This window comes from Rhipicephalus microplus, chromosome 3, assembly GCF_043290135.1.
Source record: "Rhipicephalus microplus isolate Deutch F79 chromosome 3, USDA_Rmic, whole genome shotgun sequence".
Lineage (NCBI taxonomy): Eukaryota > Metazoa > Arthropoda > Arachnida > Ixodida > Ixodidae > Rhipicephalus > Rhipicephalus microplus.
The window spans coordinates 210,553,851-210,569,567 of NC_134702.1; the positions used below are offsets into that span (position 1 = coordinate 210,553,851).

The 15,717-nt window shown below is 47.5% G+C and overlaps 1 protein-coding gene and 11 non-coding genes across 12 annotated transcripts; all 12 read left to right on the forward strand.

The window, feature by feature from the left end:
• The first annotated feature begins 177 nt into the window (after positions 1-177).
• On the forward strand, positions 178-250 carry TRNAM-CAU (transfer RNA methionine (anticodon CAU)). The gene has a single exon. It is a non-coding gene; the product is annotated as a tRNA-Met (tRNA).
• Positions 251-1,121: 871 nt separating this feature from the next.
• TRNAM-CAU (transfer RNA methionine (anticodon CAU)) lies at positions 1,122-1,194 on the forward strand. The gene has a single exon. It is a non-coding gene; the product is annotated as a tRNA-Met (tRNA).
• Positions 1,195-1,594: 400 nt separating this feature from the next.
• On the forward strand, positions 1,595-1,667 carry TRNAM-CAU (transfer RNA methionine (anticodon CAU)). The gene has a single exon. It is a non-coding gene; the product is annotated as a tRNA-Met (tRNA).
• Positions 1,668-3,491: 1,824 nt separating this feature from the next.
• Positions 3,492-3,564, forward strand: TRNAL-CAG (transfer RNA leucine (anticodon CAG)). Its single transcript has one exon. It is a non-coding gene; the product is annotated as a tRNA-Leu (tRNA).
• A 937-nt stretch (positions 3,565-4,501) lies between these two features.
• On the forward strand, positions 4,502-5,689 carry LOC142803121 (uncharacterized). The gene has a single exon (XM_075888224.1). It carries the CDS (start codon positions 4,502-4,504, stop codon positions 5,687-5,689), a length of 1,188 nt encoding a protein of 395 aa, XP_075744339.1.
• Positions 5,690-9,287: 3,598 nt separating this feature from the next.
• TRNAM-CAU (transfer RNA asparagine (anticodon GUU)) lies at positions 9,288-9,360 on the forward strand. The gene has a single exon. It is a non-coding gene; the product is annotated as a tRNA-Met (tRNA).
• Positions 9,361-10,471: 1,111 nt separating this feature from the next.
• Positions 10,472-10,544, forward strand: TRNAM-CAU (transfer RNA methionine (anticodon CAU)). Its single transcript has one exon. It is a non-coding gene; the product is annotated as a tRNA-Met (tRNA).
• Positions 10,545-11,420: 876 nt separating this feature from the next.
• Positions 11,421-11,493, forward strand: TRNAM-CAU (transfer RNA methionine (anticodon CAU)). Its single transcript has one exon. It is a non-coding gene; the product is annotated as a tRNA-Met (tRNA).
• Positions 11,494-13,316: 1,823 nt separating this feature from the next.
• On the forward strand, positions 13,317-13,389 carry TRNAM-CAU (transfer RNA methionine (anticodon CAU)). Its single transcript has one exon. It is a non-coding gene; the product is annotated as a tRNA-Met (tRNA).
• Positions 13,390-14,263: 874 nt separating this feature from the next.
• Positions 14,264-14,336, forward strand: TRNAM-CAU (transfer RNA methionine (anticodon CAU)). The gene has a single exon. It is a non-coding gene; the product is annotated as a tRNA-Met (tRNA).
• Positions 14,337-14,500: 164 nt separating this feature from the next.
• Positions 14,501-14,573, forward strand: TRNAI-UAU (transfer RNA isoleucine (anticodon UAU)). Its single transcript has one exon. It is a non-coding gene; the product is annotated as a tRNA-Ile (tRNA).
• A 403-nt stretch (positions 14,574-14,976) lies between these two features.
• Positions 14,977-15,049, forward strand: TRNAM-CAU (transfer RNA methionine (anticodon CAU)). Its single transcript has one exon. It is a non-coding gene; the product is annotated as a tRNA-Met (tRNA).
• The last annotated feature ends 668 nt before the right edge of the window (positions 15,050-15,717 follow it).

A 15,717-nucleotide genomic window follows, 5' to 3' on the forward strand; every position in this document is an offset into this window, starting at 1 on the left:
TCTCACCCAGGCCAAAGGCGGTGCAGTTTTTTGTTTGCTTATGAGAGTTTAAATAGGTCGTGAGGAGTGCGCTGTCAGGAGCAGTAATGAATGACAGTTGCTCGGTTTTCTTATTTTTTCAACCTTTAATTTGTGGGAACTAATGATACCGGTTGCGTTTCCCAGTGACCCCAGTCTGCCTCGGTAGCGCAGTAGGCAGCGCGTCAGTCTCATATTCTGAAGGTCGTGAGTTCAATCCTCACCCGGGGCAAAGGCGGTGAAGTTTTTTGTTTGTTTATGAGAGTTTAATTAGGTCGTGAGGGGTGCACTGTCTTGAGCAGTAATGAATACCAGTTGTTCGGTTTTCTTATTTTTTCAACCTTTAATTTGTGGGAACTAATGATACCGGTTGTGTTTCGCAGTGACACCTGTCCGCCTCGGTAGCGCAGTAGGCAGCGCGTCAGTCTCATAATCTGAAGGTCGTGTGTTCAATTCTCACCCAGGCCAAAGGCGGTGCAGTTTTTTGTTTGCTTATGAGAGTTTAAATAGGTCGTGAGGAGTGCGCTGTCAGGAGCAGTAATGAATGACAGTTGCTCGGTTTTCTTATTTTTTCAACCTTTATTTGTGGGAACTAATGATACCGGTTGCGTTTCCCAGTGACCCCAGTCTGCCTCGGTAGCGCAGTAGGCAGCGCGTCAGTCTCATAATCTGAAGGTCGTGAGCTCAATTCTCACCCGGGCCAAAGGCGGTGCAGTTTTTTGTTTGCTCATGAGAGTTTAATTAGGTCGTGAGGGGTGCACTGTCTTGAGCAGTAATGAATAACAGTTGTTCGGTTTTCTTATTTTTTCAACCTTTAATTTGTGGGAACTAATGATACCGGTTGCGTTTCCCAGTGACCCCTGTCCGCGTCTCTAGCGCAGTAGGCAGCGCGTCAGTCTCGTAATCTGAAGGTCGTGAGTTCAATCCTCTCCCGGGGCAAAGGCGGTGAATATGTTTTGTTTGCTTATGAGAGTTTAATTAGGTCGTGAGGGGTGCACTGTCTGGAGAAGTAATGAATGACTGTTGCTCGGTTTTCTTATTTTTTCAACCTTTAATTTGTGGGAACTAATGATACCGGTTGCGTTTCCCAGTGACCCCAGTCTGCCTCGGTAGCGCAGTAGGCAGCGCGTCAGTCTCATATTCTGAAGGTCGTGAGTTCAATCCTCACCCGGGGCAAATGCGGTGAAGTTTTTTTGTTTGTTATGAGAGTTTAATTAGGTCGTGAAGGGTGCGCTGTCTTAAGCAGTAATGAATGACTGTTGCCGAGTTTTCTTACTTTTTCGACCTTTAACTTGCGGCAACTATTGATACCGGTTGTGTTTCCCAGTGACACCAGTCCGCCTCGGTAGCGCAGTAGGCGGCGCTTCAGTCTCATAATCTGAAGGTCGTGAGTTCAATCCACACCCGGGGCAAAGGCGGTGCAGATTTTTTGTTTGCCTATGAGAGTTTAATTAGGTCGTGAGGGGTGCGCTGTCCTGAGCAGTAATGAATGACTGTTGCTGAGTTTTCTTACTTTTTCGACCTTAAACATGTGGGAACTATTGATACCGGTTGTCTTTCCCAGTGACGCCTATTCGCCTCGGTAGCGCAGTAGGCAGCGCGTCAGTCTCATAATCTAAAGGTCGTGAGTTCAATACTCACCCGGGGCAAATTTGTTGCAGATTTTTTGTTTGCTCATGAGAGTTTAATTAGGTCGTGAGGGGTGCACTGTCTTGAGCAGTAATGAATGACAGTTGTTCGGTTTTCTTATTTTTTCAACCTTTAATTTGTGGGAACTATTGATACCGGTTGTGTTTACCAGAGACACCTGTCCGCCTCGGAAGCGCAGTACGCAGCGCGTCAGTCTCATAATCTGAAGGTCGTGAGTTCAATACACACCCAGTATAAAGGCGGTACACATTTTTTGTTTGCTTATGAGAGTTTAATTAGGTCGTGAGGGGTGCGCTGTCTTGAGCAGTAATAAATGACTGTTGCTCGGCTTTCTTACTGTTTCAATTTTTAACTTGTGGAAACTATTGATAACGGTTGTGTTTCCCAGTGACCCCTGTCCGCCTCGGTAGCGCAGTAGGCAGCGCGTCTGTCTCATAATCTGAAGTTCGTGAGTTAAATCCCCACCCGGGGTAAAGGCGGTGCAGTTTTGTTGTTTGCTTATGAGAGTTTAATTAGGTCGTGAGGGGTGCGCTGTCTGGAGCAGTAATGAATGACTGTTGCTGAGTTTTCTTACTTTTTCGACCTTTACCTTGTGGGAACTATTGATACCGGTTGTGTTTCCCAGTTACACCAGTCCGCCTCGGTAGCGCAGTAGGCGGTGCGTCAGTCTCATAATCTCAAGGTCGTGAGTTCAATCCACACCCGGGGCAAAGGCGGTGCAGAATTTTGGTTTGCCTATGAGAGTTTAATTAGGTCGTGAGGGGTGCGCTGTTTGGAGCAGTAACGAATGAATGTTGCTGAATTTTCTTACTTTTTCGACCTTTAACGTGTGGGAACTATTGATACCGGTTGTGTTTCCCAGTGACACCTGTCCGCCTCGGTAGCGCAGTAGGCAGCGCGTCAGTCTCATAATCTGAAGGTCGTGAGGTCTAACCTCACCCGGGGCAAAGGCGGTAAAGTTTTTTGTTTGCTTATGAGAGTTTAATTAGGTCGTGAGGGGTGCACTGTCTGGAGCAGTAATGAATAACTGTTGCTCGGTTTTCTTACTTTTTCGACCTTTATTTTTTGTGGGAACTAATGTTACCGGTTGCGTTTCCCTGTGACCCCTGTCCGCCTCTGTAGTGCAAAGGCAGCACGTCTGTCTCATAATCTGAAGGTCGTGAGTTCAATCCCCACCCGGGGCAAAGGTGTTGCAGATTTTTTTGTTTTCCTATGAGAGATTTATTGGGTCGTGAGGGGTGCGCTGTCTGGAGCAGTAATGAATGACTGTTGCTCGGTTTTCTTACTTTTTCGACCTATAGTTTGTGGGAACTAATGATACCGGTTGCGTTTCCCAGTGACCCCTGTCTGCCTTGGAAGCGCACTAGGCAGCGCGTCAGTCTCATAATCTGAAGGTCGTGAGTTCAATCCTCACCCGGGGCAACTTTGGTGCAGATTTTTTGTTTGCTCATGAGAGTTTAATTAGGTCGTGAGGGGTGCACTGTCTGGAGCAGTAATAAATGACTGTTGCTCAGTTTTCTTACTTTTTCCACCTTTATTTTTGTGGGAACTAATGATACCGGTTGCGTTTGCCATTACTCCTGTATACCTCGGTAGCGAAGTAGGCAGCGCGCCAGTCTCATAATCTGAAGGTCGTGAGTTCAATCCTCACCCGGGGCAAAGGCGGTGCAGATTTTTTGTTTGCTTATGAGAGTTTAATTAGGTCGTGAGGGGTGCACTGTGTGGAGCAGTAATGAATGACTGTTGCTGAGTTTTCTTACTTTTTCGACCTTTAACATGTGGGAACTATTGATACCGGTTGTGTTTCCCAGTGACGCCTGTTCGCCTAGGTAGCGCAGTAGGCAGCGCGTCAGTCTCAGAATCTGAAGGGCGTGAGTTCAATCCTCACCCGGGGCAAATTTGTTGCAGATTTTTTGTTTGCTCATGAGAGTTTAGTTTGGTCGTGAGGGGTGCACTGTCGTGAGCAGTAATGAATGACAGTTGTTCGGTTTTCTTATTTTTTTCAACCTTTAATTTGTGGGAACTAATGATACCGGTTGCGTTTCCCACTGACCCCTGTCCGCGTCGGTAGCGCAGTAGGCAGCGCGTCAGTCTCGTAATCTGAAGGTCGTGAGTTCAATCCTCTCCCGGGGCAAAGGCGGTGAATATGTTTTGTTTGCTTATGAGAGTTTGATTAGGTCGTGAGGGGTGCACTGTCTGGAGAAGTAATGAATGATTGTTGCTCGGTTTTCCTACTTTTTCGACCTTTAATTTGTGGGAACTAATGATACCGGTTGTGTTTTGCAGTGACCCCTGTCCGCCTCGATAGCTCAGTAGGCAGCGCGTCAGTCTCATAATCTGAAGGTCGTGAGTTCCATCCTCACCCGGGGCAAAGGCGGTGTAGTTGGTTTCTTTGCTTATGAGAGTTTAATTAGGTCGTGAAGGGTGCGCTGTCTGGAGCAGTAATGAATGACTGTTGCTGAGTTTTCTTACTTTTTCGACCTTTATCTTGTGGGAACTATTGATATCGGTTGTGTTTCCCAGTGACACCAGTCCGTCTCGGTAGCGCAGTAGGCGGTGCGTCAGTCTCATAATCTCAAGGTCGTGAGCTCAATCCACACCCGGGGCAAAGGTGGTGCAGAATTTTTGTTTGCCTATGAGAGTTTAATTAGGTCGTGAGGGGTGCGCTGTTTGGAGCAGTAACGAATGAATGTTGCTGAATTTTCTTACTTTTTCGACCTTTAACGTGTGGGAACTATTGATACCGGTTGTGTTTCCCAGTGACACCTGTCCGCCTCGGTAGCGCAGTGGTTGATTCCACTTCCGGTCGCGACAGCGTACGGACGTGTTTATCATGTGCTCCCGTGTAGGGGCGGTTTCAGCGGCCCGTGTGGGCCGCGGTATCAGGTGTACCGAAAAGCCAGGCGAAGATTTCCAGGTTGTTCTGCCTCAGCTGCCTTCAGGTGATTCTGTTTTGCACACCGTTTTTTTGCACGGAAATTTGAAAGCCAGGCCATATCGAGTGGAGCATGTCCGAGACAGCCTTGCTCGTCTTTCGCTGCTGCCGGAAGTGGTTGCCCTTGGGGCATACCAAATGAATCACGTATGGGCAGTGACGTTCAAGGATGATGAGGGTAAAAAGAAGATGCTGGCGGCGGAGTCATTTGACCTAAAGGACCATCGCTGTATGGTGGTTGACCCCCGTGATCGAGGTGTGCGGCTGAAGTTGTACTGGCTTCTTCATGGCGTGCCGGACGAGGCTGTGCGAGTCGCCTTAACGCCCTACGGAAAAGTGACCGAGATAAGCAGAGATAAATGGAAGGTGCAGGGCTGCAATGACAAAGGTTCAACCACGCGGTCGGTCACGCTGAGGCTACACGCGGGCGTGTCCGTGGACGACCTGCCACACCAACTACGAGTTGCGGAGGACATGGCGCTCGTCGTAATTCCTGGCAGATCACCGCTCTGCCTCCGATGCCGGGCTATCGGACACATTCGACGGGATTGCCGCGTGCCGCGCTGTGGGGTCTGTCGTCGCTATGGCCACGATGACGCCCACTGTGTGAGGTCGTACGCCAGCATTGCGGGCCCAGGCCAAACAGACGAAGTGTCTGAACACCTGATGGATGCCGTGGATGCCGAAGAAGCGAGCAGGGAAGACGGTTGTACGGAAGGCCCTGCCACGCCCCCTGAACAGTCTTCTGGGGCCGCACTGGAATCTACCAATGAAGGCGACAAGCACTCTGGTGCGCCAGGAACGAATTTAGACACGGCAGCAGTAGAGGACGACGCTACAGCAGCGAGCAAGTCATCTTCAGCTGCGCGAGAGGGCGGCCCGGAAGCAACGGACGCCGAGATGACCAAGGCCGGTGCTATCGCTTTAAAGCGAGCTCGTGAAACACCTGACGGTACCGGAAATGTTGACACGTCGGCCACCAGTGAACCTCCAACAAAGACGGCGACTGGTCGCCGGCCTACCTTTAAACCACGACCAAACCTGTCGCCTGACCGTAGGGGCACTCAAACGTCGGCCCCGCCGTAGCGGAGGAGACGTTCCGAGGCTTTCTACGCTGAGCACACGCAACCACTGTTGCGACGTGAGTATGACACCTGACGAAACAACCTTCAAGAAATGGCGACTAACTTTAAAACTGGTATTTGCATCGCGACGTTGAACTCAAGAGGCCTGTGTTCGCGCAGGAGACAATGCCAGATTAGTCGCATTTTGTTAGAAAACGACATAGACCTCCTGGCTGTACAAGAAACTAAAATGGAAAGTGAAGAACAAACGGAGCAAATGGTTCAAGTTTTTCGCTCTAGGTACAATGTCTGCGTTTGTCATGCTGTTGGGCGGTCAGGAGGCTGTGTCGTTTTCATACGTAGTAGCATCGCGGTTGTTGAAAATGTGTCTACCTGCGATAGCGGTAGGCTGGTTGTGTGCGACTTCAGTTTTTCTGGACTGCCTTGGCGCGTTGTGTGTGTTTATGCACCGAACAGATCGCACGAACGGGAACTTTTTTTCAGAGCGATTGAAGGGTTCTTGAAAACGGAAAGAAATGTTGTGGTTCTAGGGGATTTCAATTGTGTCTGTAGAGCGGAGGATAAGACAACGAGCTTCAATGTGCGCGATAGAAGCGCTGAGCTGTTGAATAAAATAATGAACGAGACAGGGCTGGAAGATGTCGGTTATGTAATGACGCGAGAGGGTGAAGTAGGATATACGCACTTTCAAGGTCATTCGCACGCGAGGTTAGACAGAATATATTTGTCGGCAAAGTTGGTGCCACTATGCTCATCTTATCAAACTCAACATCTTAGTTTTAGTGATCACTGTCTGGTCAAGGTCAACATTGGCGAAAAACGTAAGGCTGCGAAGTTTAATTGGTTTCTATGGAAATTTAATGAAAAGCTGCTGCAAGATGAAATATTTGTCACAAAAACCAAAGAATGTCTTTCAAATGCTCTTCGTTTGGAGACCAATAACTTCATAGCTGTGTGGGAGCAAATGAAGTGTGACATAAAGATGATAGCGATTGAAAGAGCCTGTGTATTACGTAATCGGGAAAGGCAACAAGAGAGGCAGTTACAAAGCGAACTAGACTACATGTTAAGCGTAGAAAATGAAGTGCCGGGAAAATTTAAGAAAGAAATAAAGGAGGCGAAAGCAAAGCTCGAATTCATCGACGACGAAAAGTACCGCGGAGCAATGATAAGGGCTCGCACTGAACGGCTGTGGATGGGTGAAACGCCCACTAAGCGAGTGCTCAGTGAAGAAAAGAAACATGCAGCAAACAAAGAGATAAATGAAATTCGATACCGCAATTACATTACCCGGGACCGCGAACAGATAAAGCACGCCTTTGTCGAGTTTTATACGCAACTCCTTAGCCATACAATCAATGACCCCGAACGATTCAAAGAGGACTTTCTGACCCTTATGCCGAGATTGGAAGACTCTGAGCGGGAGCTACTGGAAGTAGAAATCACGGTGGCAGAAATTGAATCAGCTATAGATAACCTGGGTAACGGCAAGTCACCAGGGCCGGATGGGCTTGGTGCTGCCATATACAAATTTTTTAAGACAGAAATGGCACTGGCATTACACCGAGTGATCAGAGAATGCTACGACAAGCAGCAAACACCTCATTCATTTAGGACAGCACACGTAGTATTAATCCCCAAAACTGATGACCCCGCAAAGCTACTTTCAGTGGAATCCTACCGACCTATCAGTTTGAGCAACACTGACTATAAAATATACACGAAGGTCCTAGCAAGACGGCTCCAAAGCGTTGTCACATCCCTTGTCGGCCCGCATCAGACATGTGGGATTAAGGGCAGAACCATATTCACAAATATACACGTAACCAGAAGTATTCTAGAATGCTGTGATGCAAATAATGACCGCGTGGCCATGATTCAGCTAGACCTGCACAAAGCGTTCGATAAAGTTGTACATGAAATTTTGTTTTTATTGCTGGAACATGTGAATGTAGGAACTGTCATTACAGAAGGTGTTAGAATGGTGTATCATGACTGTAGGGCTAATTTAGTAATCAACAAAGAAGTAAGTGCCTCAATTCCTGTGCGCTCGAGCGTGAAGCAAGGTTGTGCTTTGTCGCCACTCCTTTTCGCGCTTTACTTAGAGCCCTTCTGTTTACGAATACTTGCAACACCAAGTATAAGAGGGTATACGTTTCTGACCAGTGGAATTAGAATTTTAGCCTATGCTGATGACGTCGCAGTGTTTTGCAGTGACAAAGAAAGTGTGCAAGAAGTTGTACGAATAGCTAGGGAATTCTGTGCAGCAACGGGCAGCGCAATTAGTTGGCCAAAATGTCTAGGCTTTTGGCATGGCCAGTGGCAAAGCACACCCGAAGTTTACTGTAACATGAATTGGAAAATCATGCCCGGAAAGTACCTCGGTGTGCCTTTGGATCATTACCGCAATGCTACGGAGTATTGGTCTGAGGAACGTCAACGCATTAAAAATTGTACTGATAAGTGGGGAGGTCGCAATTTATCAATGTTTGCAAAAGCGTCCGTGTGCAATGTATTTCTGATTGCAAAAGTGTTTTATGTATTACAAGTGTTAACCATGACCCGCACTTCTGTCCAGAAAATGCACCGAGTATTCGCGACCTTTATATGGGGGTCGCAGTGGGAGCGCACGAGCCGGTGCAACTTATTTCATAGGGTAAAATATGGTGGTCTGGGGCTTTTGCATTTGTTTTTTAAGCAGTTGGTGAGCAGATTCATGTTCGCTCGAGATCAAACTGACAATTTCTTGAGAACTGTGATCCAAGCAAGACTGCAGACCCCCTTACCTGATTTCGTCGTGTCATCTTTTTCTTTCGAAGCTGGACCACTCAGTCCTTATTTGCGAGAAGTAGTTACAGCTACACGCCTGCTCAAGGAAAGATTTTCGTACGAATACTTGTCCGACGTGACTAAAAAGAAACTGTATCGTGACCTTCTTGATGTCTTCCTGCCAGTGCCCGTCTACCGAGCTTCGTGCAGGCTAGGTTCTGAGCGTGACGTGTTTAAACGTGTTAAGAGAATGCCGGTCAGACCCTCTGTCAAAACATTCTTCTTTCAAGTGCATACCGGCACTCTCCCTGTACTGCCATGGCTAAAAAGTAAAGGGCTTTTTGTACCGTGGTCCGTCAACTGTCTAATCTGCGGCAAACCAGAAACGATAAATCATATCTTTCTCGACTGCCATGATGCTGTGTTCTTGTGGGACGTACTACAATGGACTATAAAAAAGAACTACCTATCAACGCCTTTGGAATCCGTTTTCTTCCGTGTGCAGCTGCAGGGGAAGTGCCGAGTGACATGTTAATGTTGCTTTGCATGCATAGTGTGTGGAGGACAAGAATGGATGTACGACATATGCGTGTAGACGCACGTTCAGCGAGAGACTATTTTGTTGAGAGTATGCTGTATACACGAGACGTGTTTAAAGCGCTGCCTGAACCCCCCGAGTGGTTACCTGTGCTCGACCAATTGGCTTCTGTGAAGCCTTTTTAAACCAAGTGCACTGGCCAAGTTGAAGCTGGTGTTTTATTAAGTGTACATATTTTGTATGTAATCCTTTTGTTTGTGGTTATTAAAAGGCAATAAAGAAAAAAAAAAAAGCCTCGGTAGCGCAGTATGCAGCGCGTCAGTCTCATAATCTGAAGGTCGTGAGTTCAATCCTCACCCGGGGCAAAGGCGGTGAAGTTTTTTGTTTGCTTATGAGAGTTTAATTAGGTCTTGAGGGGTGCACTGTCCTGAGCAGTAATGAATGACTGTTGCTGAGTTTTCTTACTTTTTGGACCTTTAACGTGTGGGAACTATTGATACCGGTTGTGTTTCCCAGTGACCCCTGTCCGCCTCGGTAGCGCAATGGCAGCGCGTCAGTCTCATAATCTGAAGGTCGTGAGGTCTAACCTCACCCGGGGCAAAGGCGGTAAAGTTTTTTGTTTGCTTATGAGAGTTTATATAGGTCGTGAGGGGTGCACTGTCTGGAGCAGTAATGAATGACTGTTGCTCGGTTTTCTTACTTTTTCGACCTTTATTTTTTGTGGAAACTAATGTTACCGGTTGCGTTTCCCAGTGACCCCTGTCCGCCTCGGTAGTGCAAAGGCAGCACGTCTGTCTCATAATCTGAAGGTCGTGAGTTCAATCCCCACCCGGGGCAAAGGTGTTGCAGATTTTTTTGTTTTCCTATGAGAGATTTATTGGGTCGTGAGGGGTGCGCTGTCTGGAGCAGTAATGAATGACTGTTGCTCGGTTTTCTTACTTTTTCGACCTATAGTTTGTGGGAACTAATGATACCGGTTGCGTTTCCCAGTGACCCCTGTCTGCCTTGGAAGCGCACTAGGCAGCGCGTCAGTCTCATAATCTGAAGGTCGTGAGTTCAATCTTCACCCGGGGCAACTTTGGTGCAGATTTTTTGTTTGCTCATGAGAGTTTAATTAGGTCGTGAGGGGTGCACTGTCTGGAGCAGTAATAAATGACTGTTGCTCAGTTTTCTTACTTTTTCCACCTTTATTTTTGTGGGAACTAATGATACCGGTTGCGTTTGCCATTACTCCTGTATACCTCGGTAGCGAAGTAGGCAGCGCGTCAGTCTCATAATCTGAAGGTCGTGAGTTCAATCCTCACCCTGGGCAAAGGCGGTGCAGATTTTTTGTTTGCTTATGAGAGTTTAATTAGGTCGTGAGGGGTGCACTGTGTGGAGCAGTAATGAATGACTGTTGCTGAGTTTTCTTACTTTTTCGACCTTTAACATGTGGGAACTATTGATACCGGTTGTGTTTCCCAGTGACGCCTGTTCGCCTAGGTAGCGCAGTAGGCAGCGCGTCAGTCTCATAATCTGAAGGGCGTGAGTTCAATCCTCACCCGGGGCAAATTTGTTGCAGATTTTTTGTTTGCTCATGAGAGTTTAGTTTGGTCGTGAGGGGTGCACTGTCGTGAGCAGTAATGAATGACAGTTGTTCGGTTTTCTTATTTTTTTCAACCTTTAATTTGTGGGAACTAATGATACCGGTTGCGTTTCCCACTGACCCCTGTCCGCGTCGGTAGCGCAGTAGGCAGCGCGTCAGTCTCGTAATCTGAAGGTCGTGAGTTCAATCCTCTCCCGGGGCAAAGGCGGTGAATATGTTTTGTTTGCTTATGAGAGTTTGATTAGGTCGTGAGGGGTGCACTGTCTGGAGAAGTAATGCATGATTGTTGCTCGGTTTTCCTACTTTTTCGACCTTTAATTTGTGGGAACTAATGATACCGGTTGTGTTTTGCAGTGACCCCTGTCCGCCTCGATAGCTCAGTAGGCAGCGCGTCAGTCTCATAATCTGAAGGTCGTGAGTTCCATCCTCACCCGGGGCAAAGGCGGTGTAGTTGGTTTCTTTGCTTATGAGAGTTTAATTAGGTCGTGAAGGGTGCGCTGTCTGGAGCAGTAATGAATGACTGTCGCTGAGTTTTCTTACTTTTTCGACCTTTAACTTGTGGGAACTATTGATATCGGTTGTGTTTCCCAGTGACACCAGTCCGTCTCGGTAGCGCAGTAGGCGGTGCGTCAGTCTCATAATCTCAAGGTCGTGAGCTCAATCCACACCCGGGGCAAAGGTGGTGCAGAATTTTTGTTTGCCTATGAGAGTTTAATTAGGTCGTGAGGGGTGCGCTGTTTGGAGCAGTAACGAATGAATGTTGCTGAATTTTCTTACTTTTTCGACCTTTAACGTGTGGGAACTATTGATACCGGTTGTGTTTCCCAGTGACACCTGTCCGCCTCGGTAGCGCAGTATGCAGCGCGTCAGTCTCATAATCTGAAGGTCGTGAGTTCAATCCTCACCCGGGGCAAAGGCGGTGAAGTTTTTTGTTTGCTTATGAGAGTTTAATTAGGTCTTGAGGGGTGCACTGTCCTTAGCAGTATTGAATGACTGTTGCTGAGTTTTCTTACTTTTTGGACCTTTAACGTGTGGGAACTATTGATACCGGTTGTGTTTCCCAGTGACCCCTGTCCGCCTCGGTAGCGCAATGGCAGCGCGTCAGTCTCATAATCTGAAGGTCGTGAGGTCTAACCTCACCCGGGGCAAAGGTGGTAAAGTTTTTTGTTTGCTTATGAGAGTTTAATTAGGTCTTGAGGGGTGCACTGTCCTGAGCAGTATTGAATGACTGTTGCTGAGTTTTCTTACTTTTTGGACCTTTAACGTGTGGGAACTATTGATACCGGTTGTGTTTCCCAGTGACCCCTGTCCGCCTCGGTAGCGCAATGGCAGCGCGTCAGTCTCATAATCTGAAGGTCGTGAGGTCTAACCTCACCCGGGGCAAAGGCGGTAAAGTTTTTTGTTTGCTTATGAGAGTTTATATAGGTCGTGAGGGGTGCACTGTCTGGAGCAGTAATGAATGACTGTTGCTCGGTTTTCTTACTTTTTCGACCTTTATTTTTTGTGGGAACTAATGTTACCGGTTGCGTTTCCCAGTGACCCCTGTCCGCCTCGGTAGTGCAAAGGCAGCACGTCTGTCTCATAATCTGAAGGTCGTGAGTTCAATCCCCACCCGGGGCAAAGGTGTTGCAGATTTTTTTGTTTTCCTATAAGAGATTTATTGGGTCGTGAGGGGTGCGCTGTCTGGAGCAGTAATGAATGACTGTTGCTCGGTTTTCTTACTTTTTCGACCTATAGTTTGTGGGAACTAATGATACCGGTTGCGTTTCCCAGTGACCCCTGTCTGCCTCGGAAGCGCACTAGGCAGCGCGTCAGTCTCATAATCTGAAGGTCGTGAGTTCAATTCTCACCCGGAGCAACTTTGGTGCAGATTTTTTGTTTGCTCAGAAGAGTTTATTTAGGTCGTGAGGGGTGCACTGTCTGGAGCAGTAATAAATGACTGTTGCTCAGTTTTCTTACTTTTTCCACCTTTATTTTTGTGGGAACTAATGATACCGGTTGCGTTTGCCAGGGACTCCTGTATGCCTCGGAAGCGCAGTAGGCAGCACGTCTGTCTCATAATCTGAAGGTCGTGAGTTCAATCCCCACCCGGGGCAAAGGTGTTGCAGATTTTTTTGTTTTCCTATGAGAGATTTATTGGGTCGTGAGGGGTGCGCTGTCTGGAGCAGTAATGAATGACTGTTGCTCGGTTTTCTTACTTTTTCGACCTATAGTTTGTGGGAACTAATGATACCGGTTGCGTTTCCCAGTGACCCCTGTCTGCCTCGGAAGCGCACTAGGCAGCGCGTCAGTCTCATAATCTGAAGGTCGTGAGTTCAATCCTCACCCGGGGCAACTTTGGTGCAGATTTTTTGTTTGCTCATGAGAGTTTAATTAGGTCGTGAGGGGTGCACTGTCTGGAGCAGTAATAAATGACTGTTGCTCAGTTTTCTTACTTTTTCCACCTTTATTTTTGTGGGAACTAATGATACCGGTTGCGTTTGCCAGGGACTCATGTATACCTCGGTAGCGAAGTAGGCAGCGCGTCAGTCTCATAATCTGAAGGTCGTGAGTTCAATCCTCACCCAGGGCAAAGGCGGTGCAGATTTTTTGTTTGCTTATGAGAGTTTAATTAGGTCGTGAGGGGTGCACTGTGTGGAGCAGTAATGAATTACTGTTGCTCGGTTTTCTTACTTTTTCGACCTTTAATTTGTGGGAACTAATGATACCGGTTGCGTTTCGCAGTGACCCCTGTCCGCCTCGGTAGCGCAGTAGGCAGCGCGTCAGTCTCATAATCTGAAGGTCGTGAGTTCAATCCTCACCCGGGGCAAAGGCGGTGCAGATTTTTTGTTTGCTTATGAGAGTTTAATTAGGTCGTGAAGGGTGCGCTGTCTGGTGCAGTAATGAATGACTGTTGCTGAGTTTTCTTACTTTTTCGACCTTTAACTTGTGGGAACTATTGATACCGGTTGTGTTTCCCAGTGACACCAGTCCGCCTCGGTAGCGCAGTAGGTGGCGCTTCAGTCTCATAATCTGAAGGTCGTGAGTTCAATCCACACCCGGGGCAAAGGCGGTGCACATTTTTTGTTTGCCTATGAGAGTTTAATTAGGTCGTGAGGGGTGCGCTGTCCTGAGCAGTAATGAATGACTGTTGCTGAGTTTTCTTACTTTTTCGACCTTAAACATGTGGGAACTATTGATACCGGTTGTGTTTCCCAGTGACTCTTATTCGCCTCGGTAGCGCAGTAGGCAGCGCGTCAGTCTCATAATCTGAAGGTCGTGAGTTCAATACTCACCCGGGAAAAATTTGTTGCAGATTTTTTGTTTGCTCATGAGAGTTTAATTAGGTCGTGAGGGGTGCACTGTCTTGAGCAGTAATGAATGACAGTTGTTCGGTTTTCCTATTTTTTCAACCTTTAATTTGTGGGAACTAATGATACCGGTTGCGTTTCCCAGTGACCCCTGTCCGCGTCGGTAGCGCAGTAGGCAGCGCGTCAGTCTCGTAATCTGAAGGTCGTGAGTTCAATCCTCTCCCGGGGCAAAGGCGGTGAATATGTTTAGTTTGCTTGTGAGAGTTTAATTAGGTCGTGAGGGGTGCACTGTCTGGAGAAGTAATGAATGACTGTTGCTCGGTTTTCCTACTTTTTCGACCTTTAATTTGTGGGAACTAATGATACCGGTTGCGTTTCGCAGTGCCCCTGTCCGCCTCGGTAGCGCAGTAGGCAGCGCGTCAGTCTCATAATCTGAAGGTCGTGAGTTCCATCCTCACCCGGGGCAAAGGCGGTGAAGTTTTTTTGTTTGTTTATGAGAGTTTAATTAGGTCGTGAAGGGTGCGCTGTCTGGAGCAGTAATGAATGACTGTTGCCGAGTTTTCTTACTTTTTCGACCTTTAACTTGAGGGAACTATTGATACCTGTTGTGTTTCCCAGTGACACCTGTCCGCCTCGGTAGCGCAGTAGGCAGCGCGTCAGTCTTATAATTTGAAGGTCGTGAGTTCAATTCTCACCCGGGGCAAAGGCGGTGCAGATTTTTTGTTTGCTCATGAGAGTTTAATTAGGTAGGGAGGGGTGCACTGTCTGGAGCAGTAATGAATGACTGTTGCCATGTTTTCTTATTTTTTCGACCTTTAACTTGTGGGAACAATTGATACCGGTTGTGTTTCCCAGTGACACCAGTCCGCCTCGGTAGCGCAGTAGGCGGCACTTCAGTCTCATAATCTGAAGGTCGTGAGTTCAATCCACACCCGGGGCAAAGGCGGTGCAGATTTTTTGTTTGCCTATGAGAGTTTAATTAGGTTGTGAGGGGTGCGCTGTCCTGAGCAGTAATGAATGACTGTTGCTGAGTTTTCTTACTTTTTCGACCTTTAACATGTGGGAACTATTGATACCGGTTGTGTTTCCCCCCGTGACGCCTGTTCGCCTCGGTAGCGCAGTAGGCAGCGCGTCAGTCTCATAATCTGAAGGTCGTGAGTTCAATCCTCACCCGGGGCAAATTTGTTGCAGATTTTTTGTTTGCTCATGAGAGTTTAATTAGGTCGTGAGGGGTGCACTGTCTTGAGCAGTAATGAATGACAGTTGTTCGGTTTTCTTAGTTTTTCAACCTTTAATTTGTGGGAACTAATGATATCGCTTGTGTTTCCCAGTGACCCCTGTCCGCGTCGGTAGCGCAGTAGGCAGCGCGTCAGTCTCGTAATCTGAAGGTCGTGAGTTCAATCCTCTCCCGGGGCAAAGGCGGTGAATATGTTTTGTTTGCTTATGAGAGTTTAATTAGGTCGTGAGGGGTGCACTGTCTGGAGAAGTAATGAATGACTGTTGCTCGGTTTTCTTATTTTTTCAACCTTTATTTGTGGGAACTAATGATACCGGTTGCGTTTTCCAGTGACCCCAGTCTGCCTCGGTAGCGCAGTAGGCAGCGCGTCATTCTCATATTCTGAAGGTCGTGAGTTCAATCCTCACCCGGAGCAAAGGCGGTGAAGTTTTTTTGTTTGTTTATGAGAGTTTAATTAGGTCGTGAAGGGTGCGCTGTCTGGAGCAGTAATGAATGACTCTTGCCGAGTTTTCTTACTTTTTCGACCTTTAACTTGAGGGAACTATTGATACCTGTTGTGTTTCCCAGTGACACCTGTCCGCCTCGGTAGCGCAGTAGGCAGCGCGTCAGT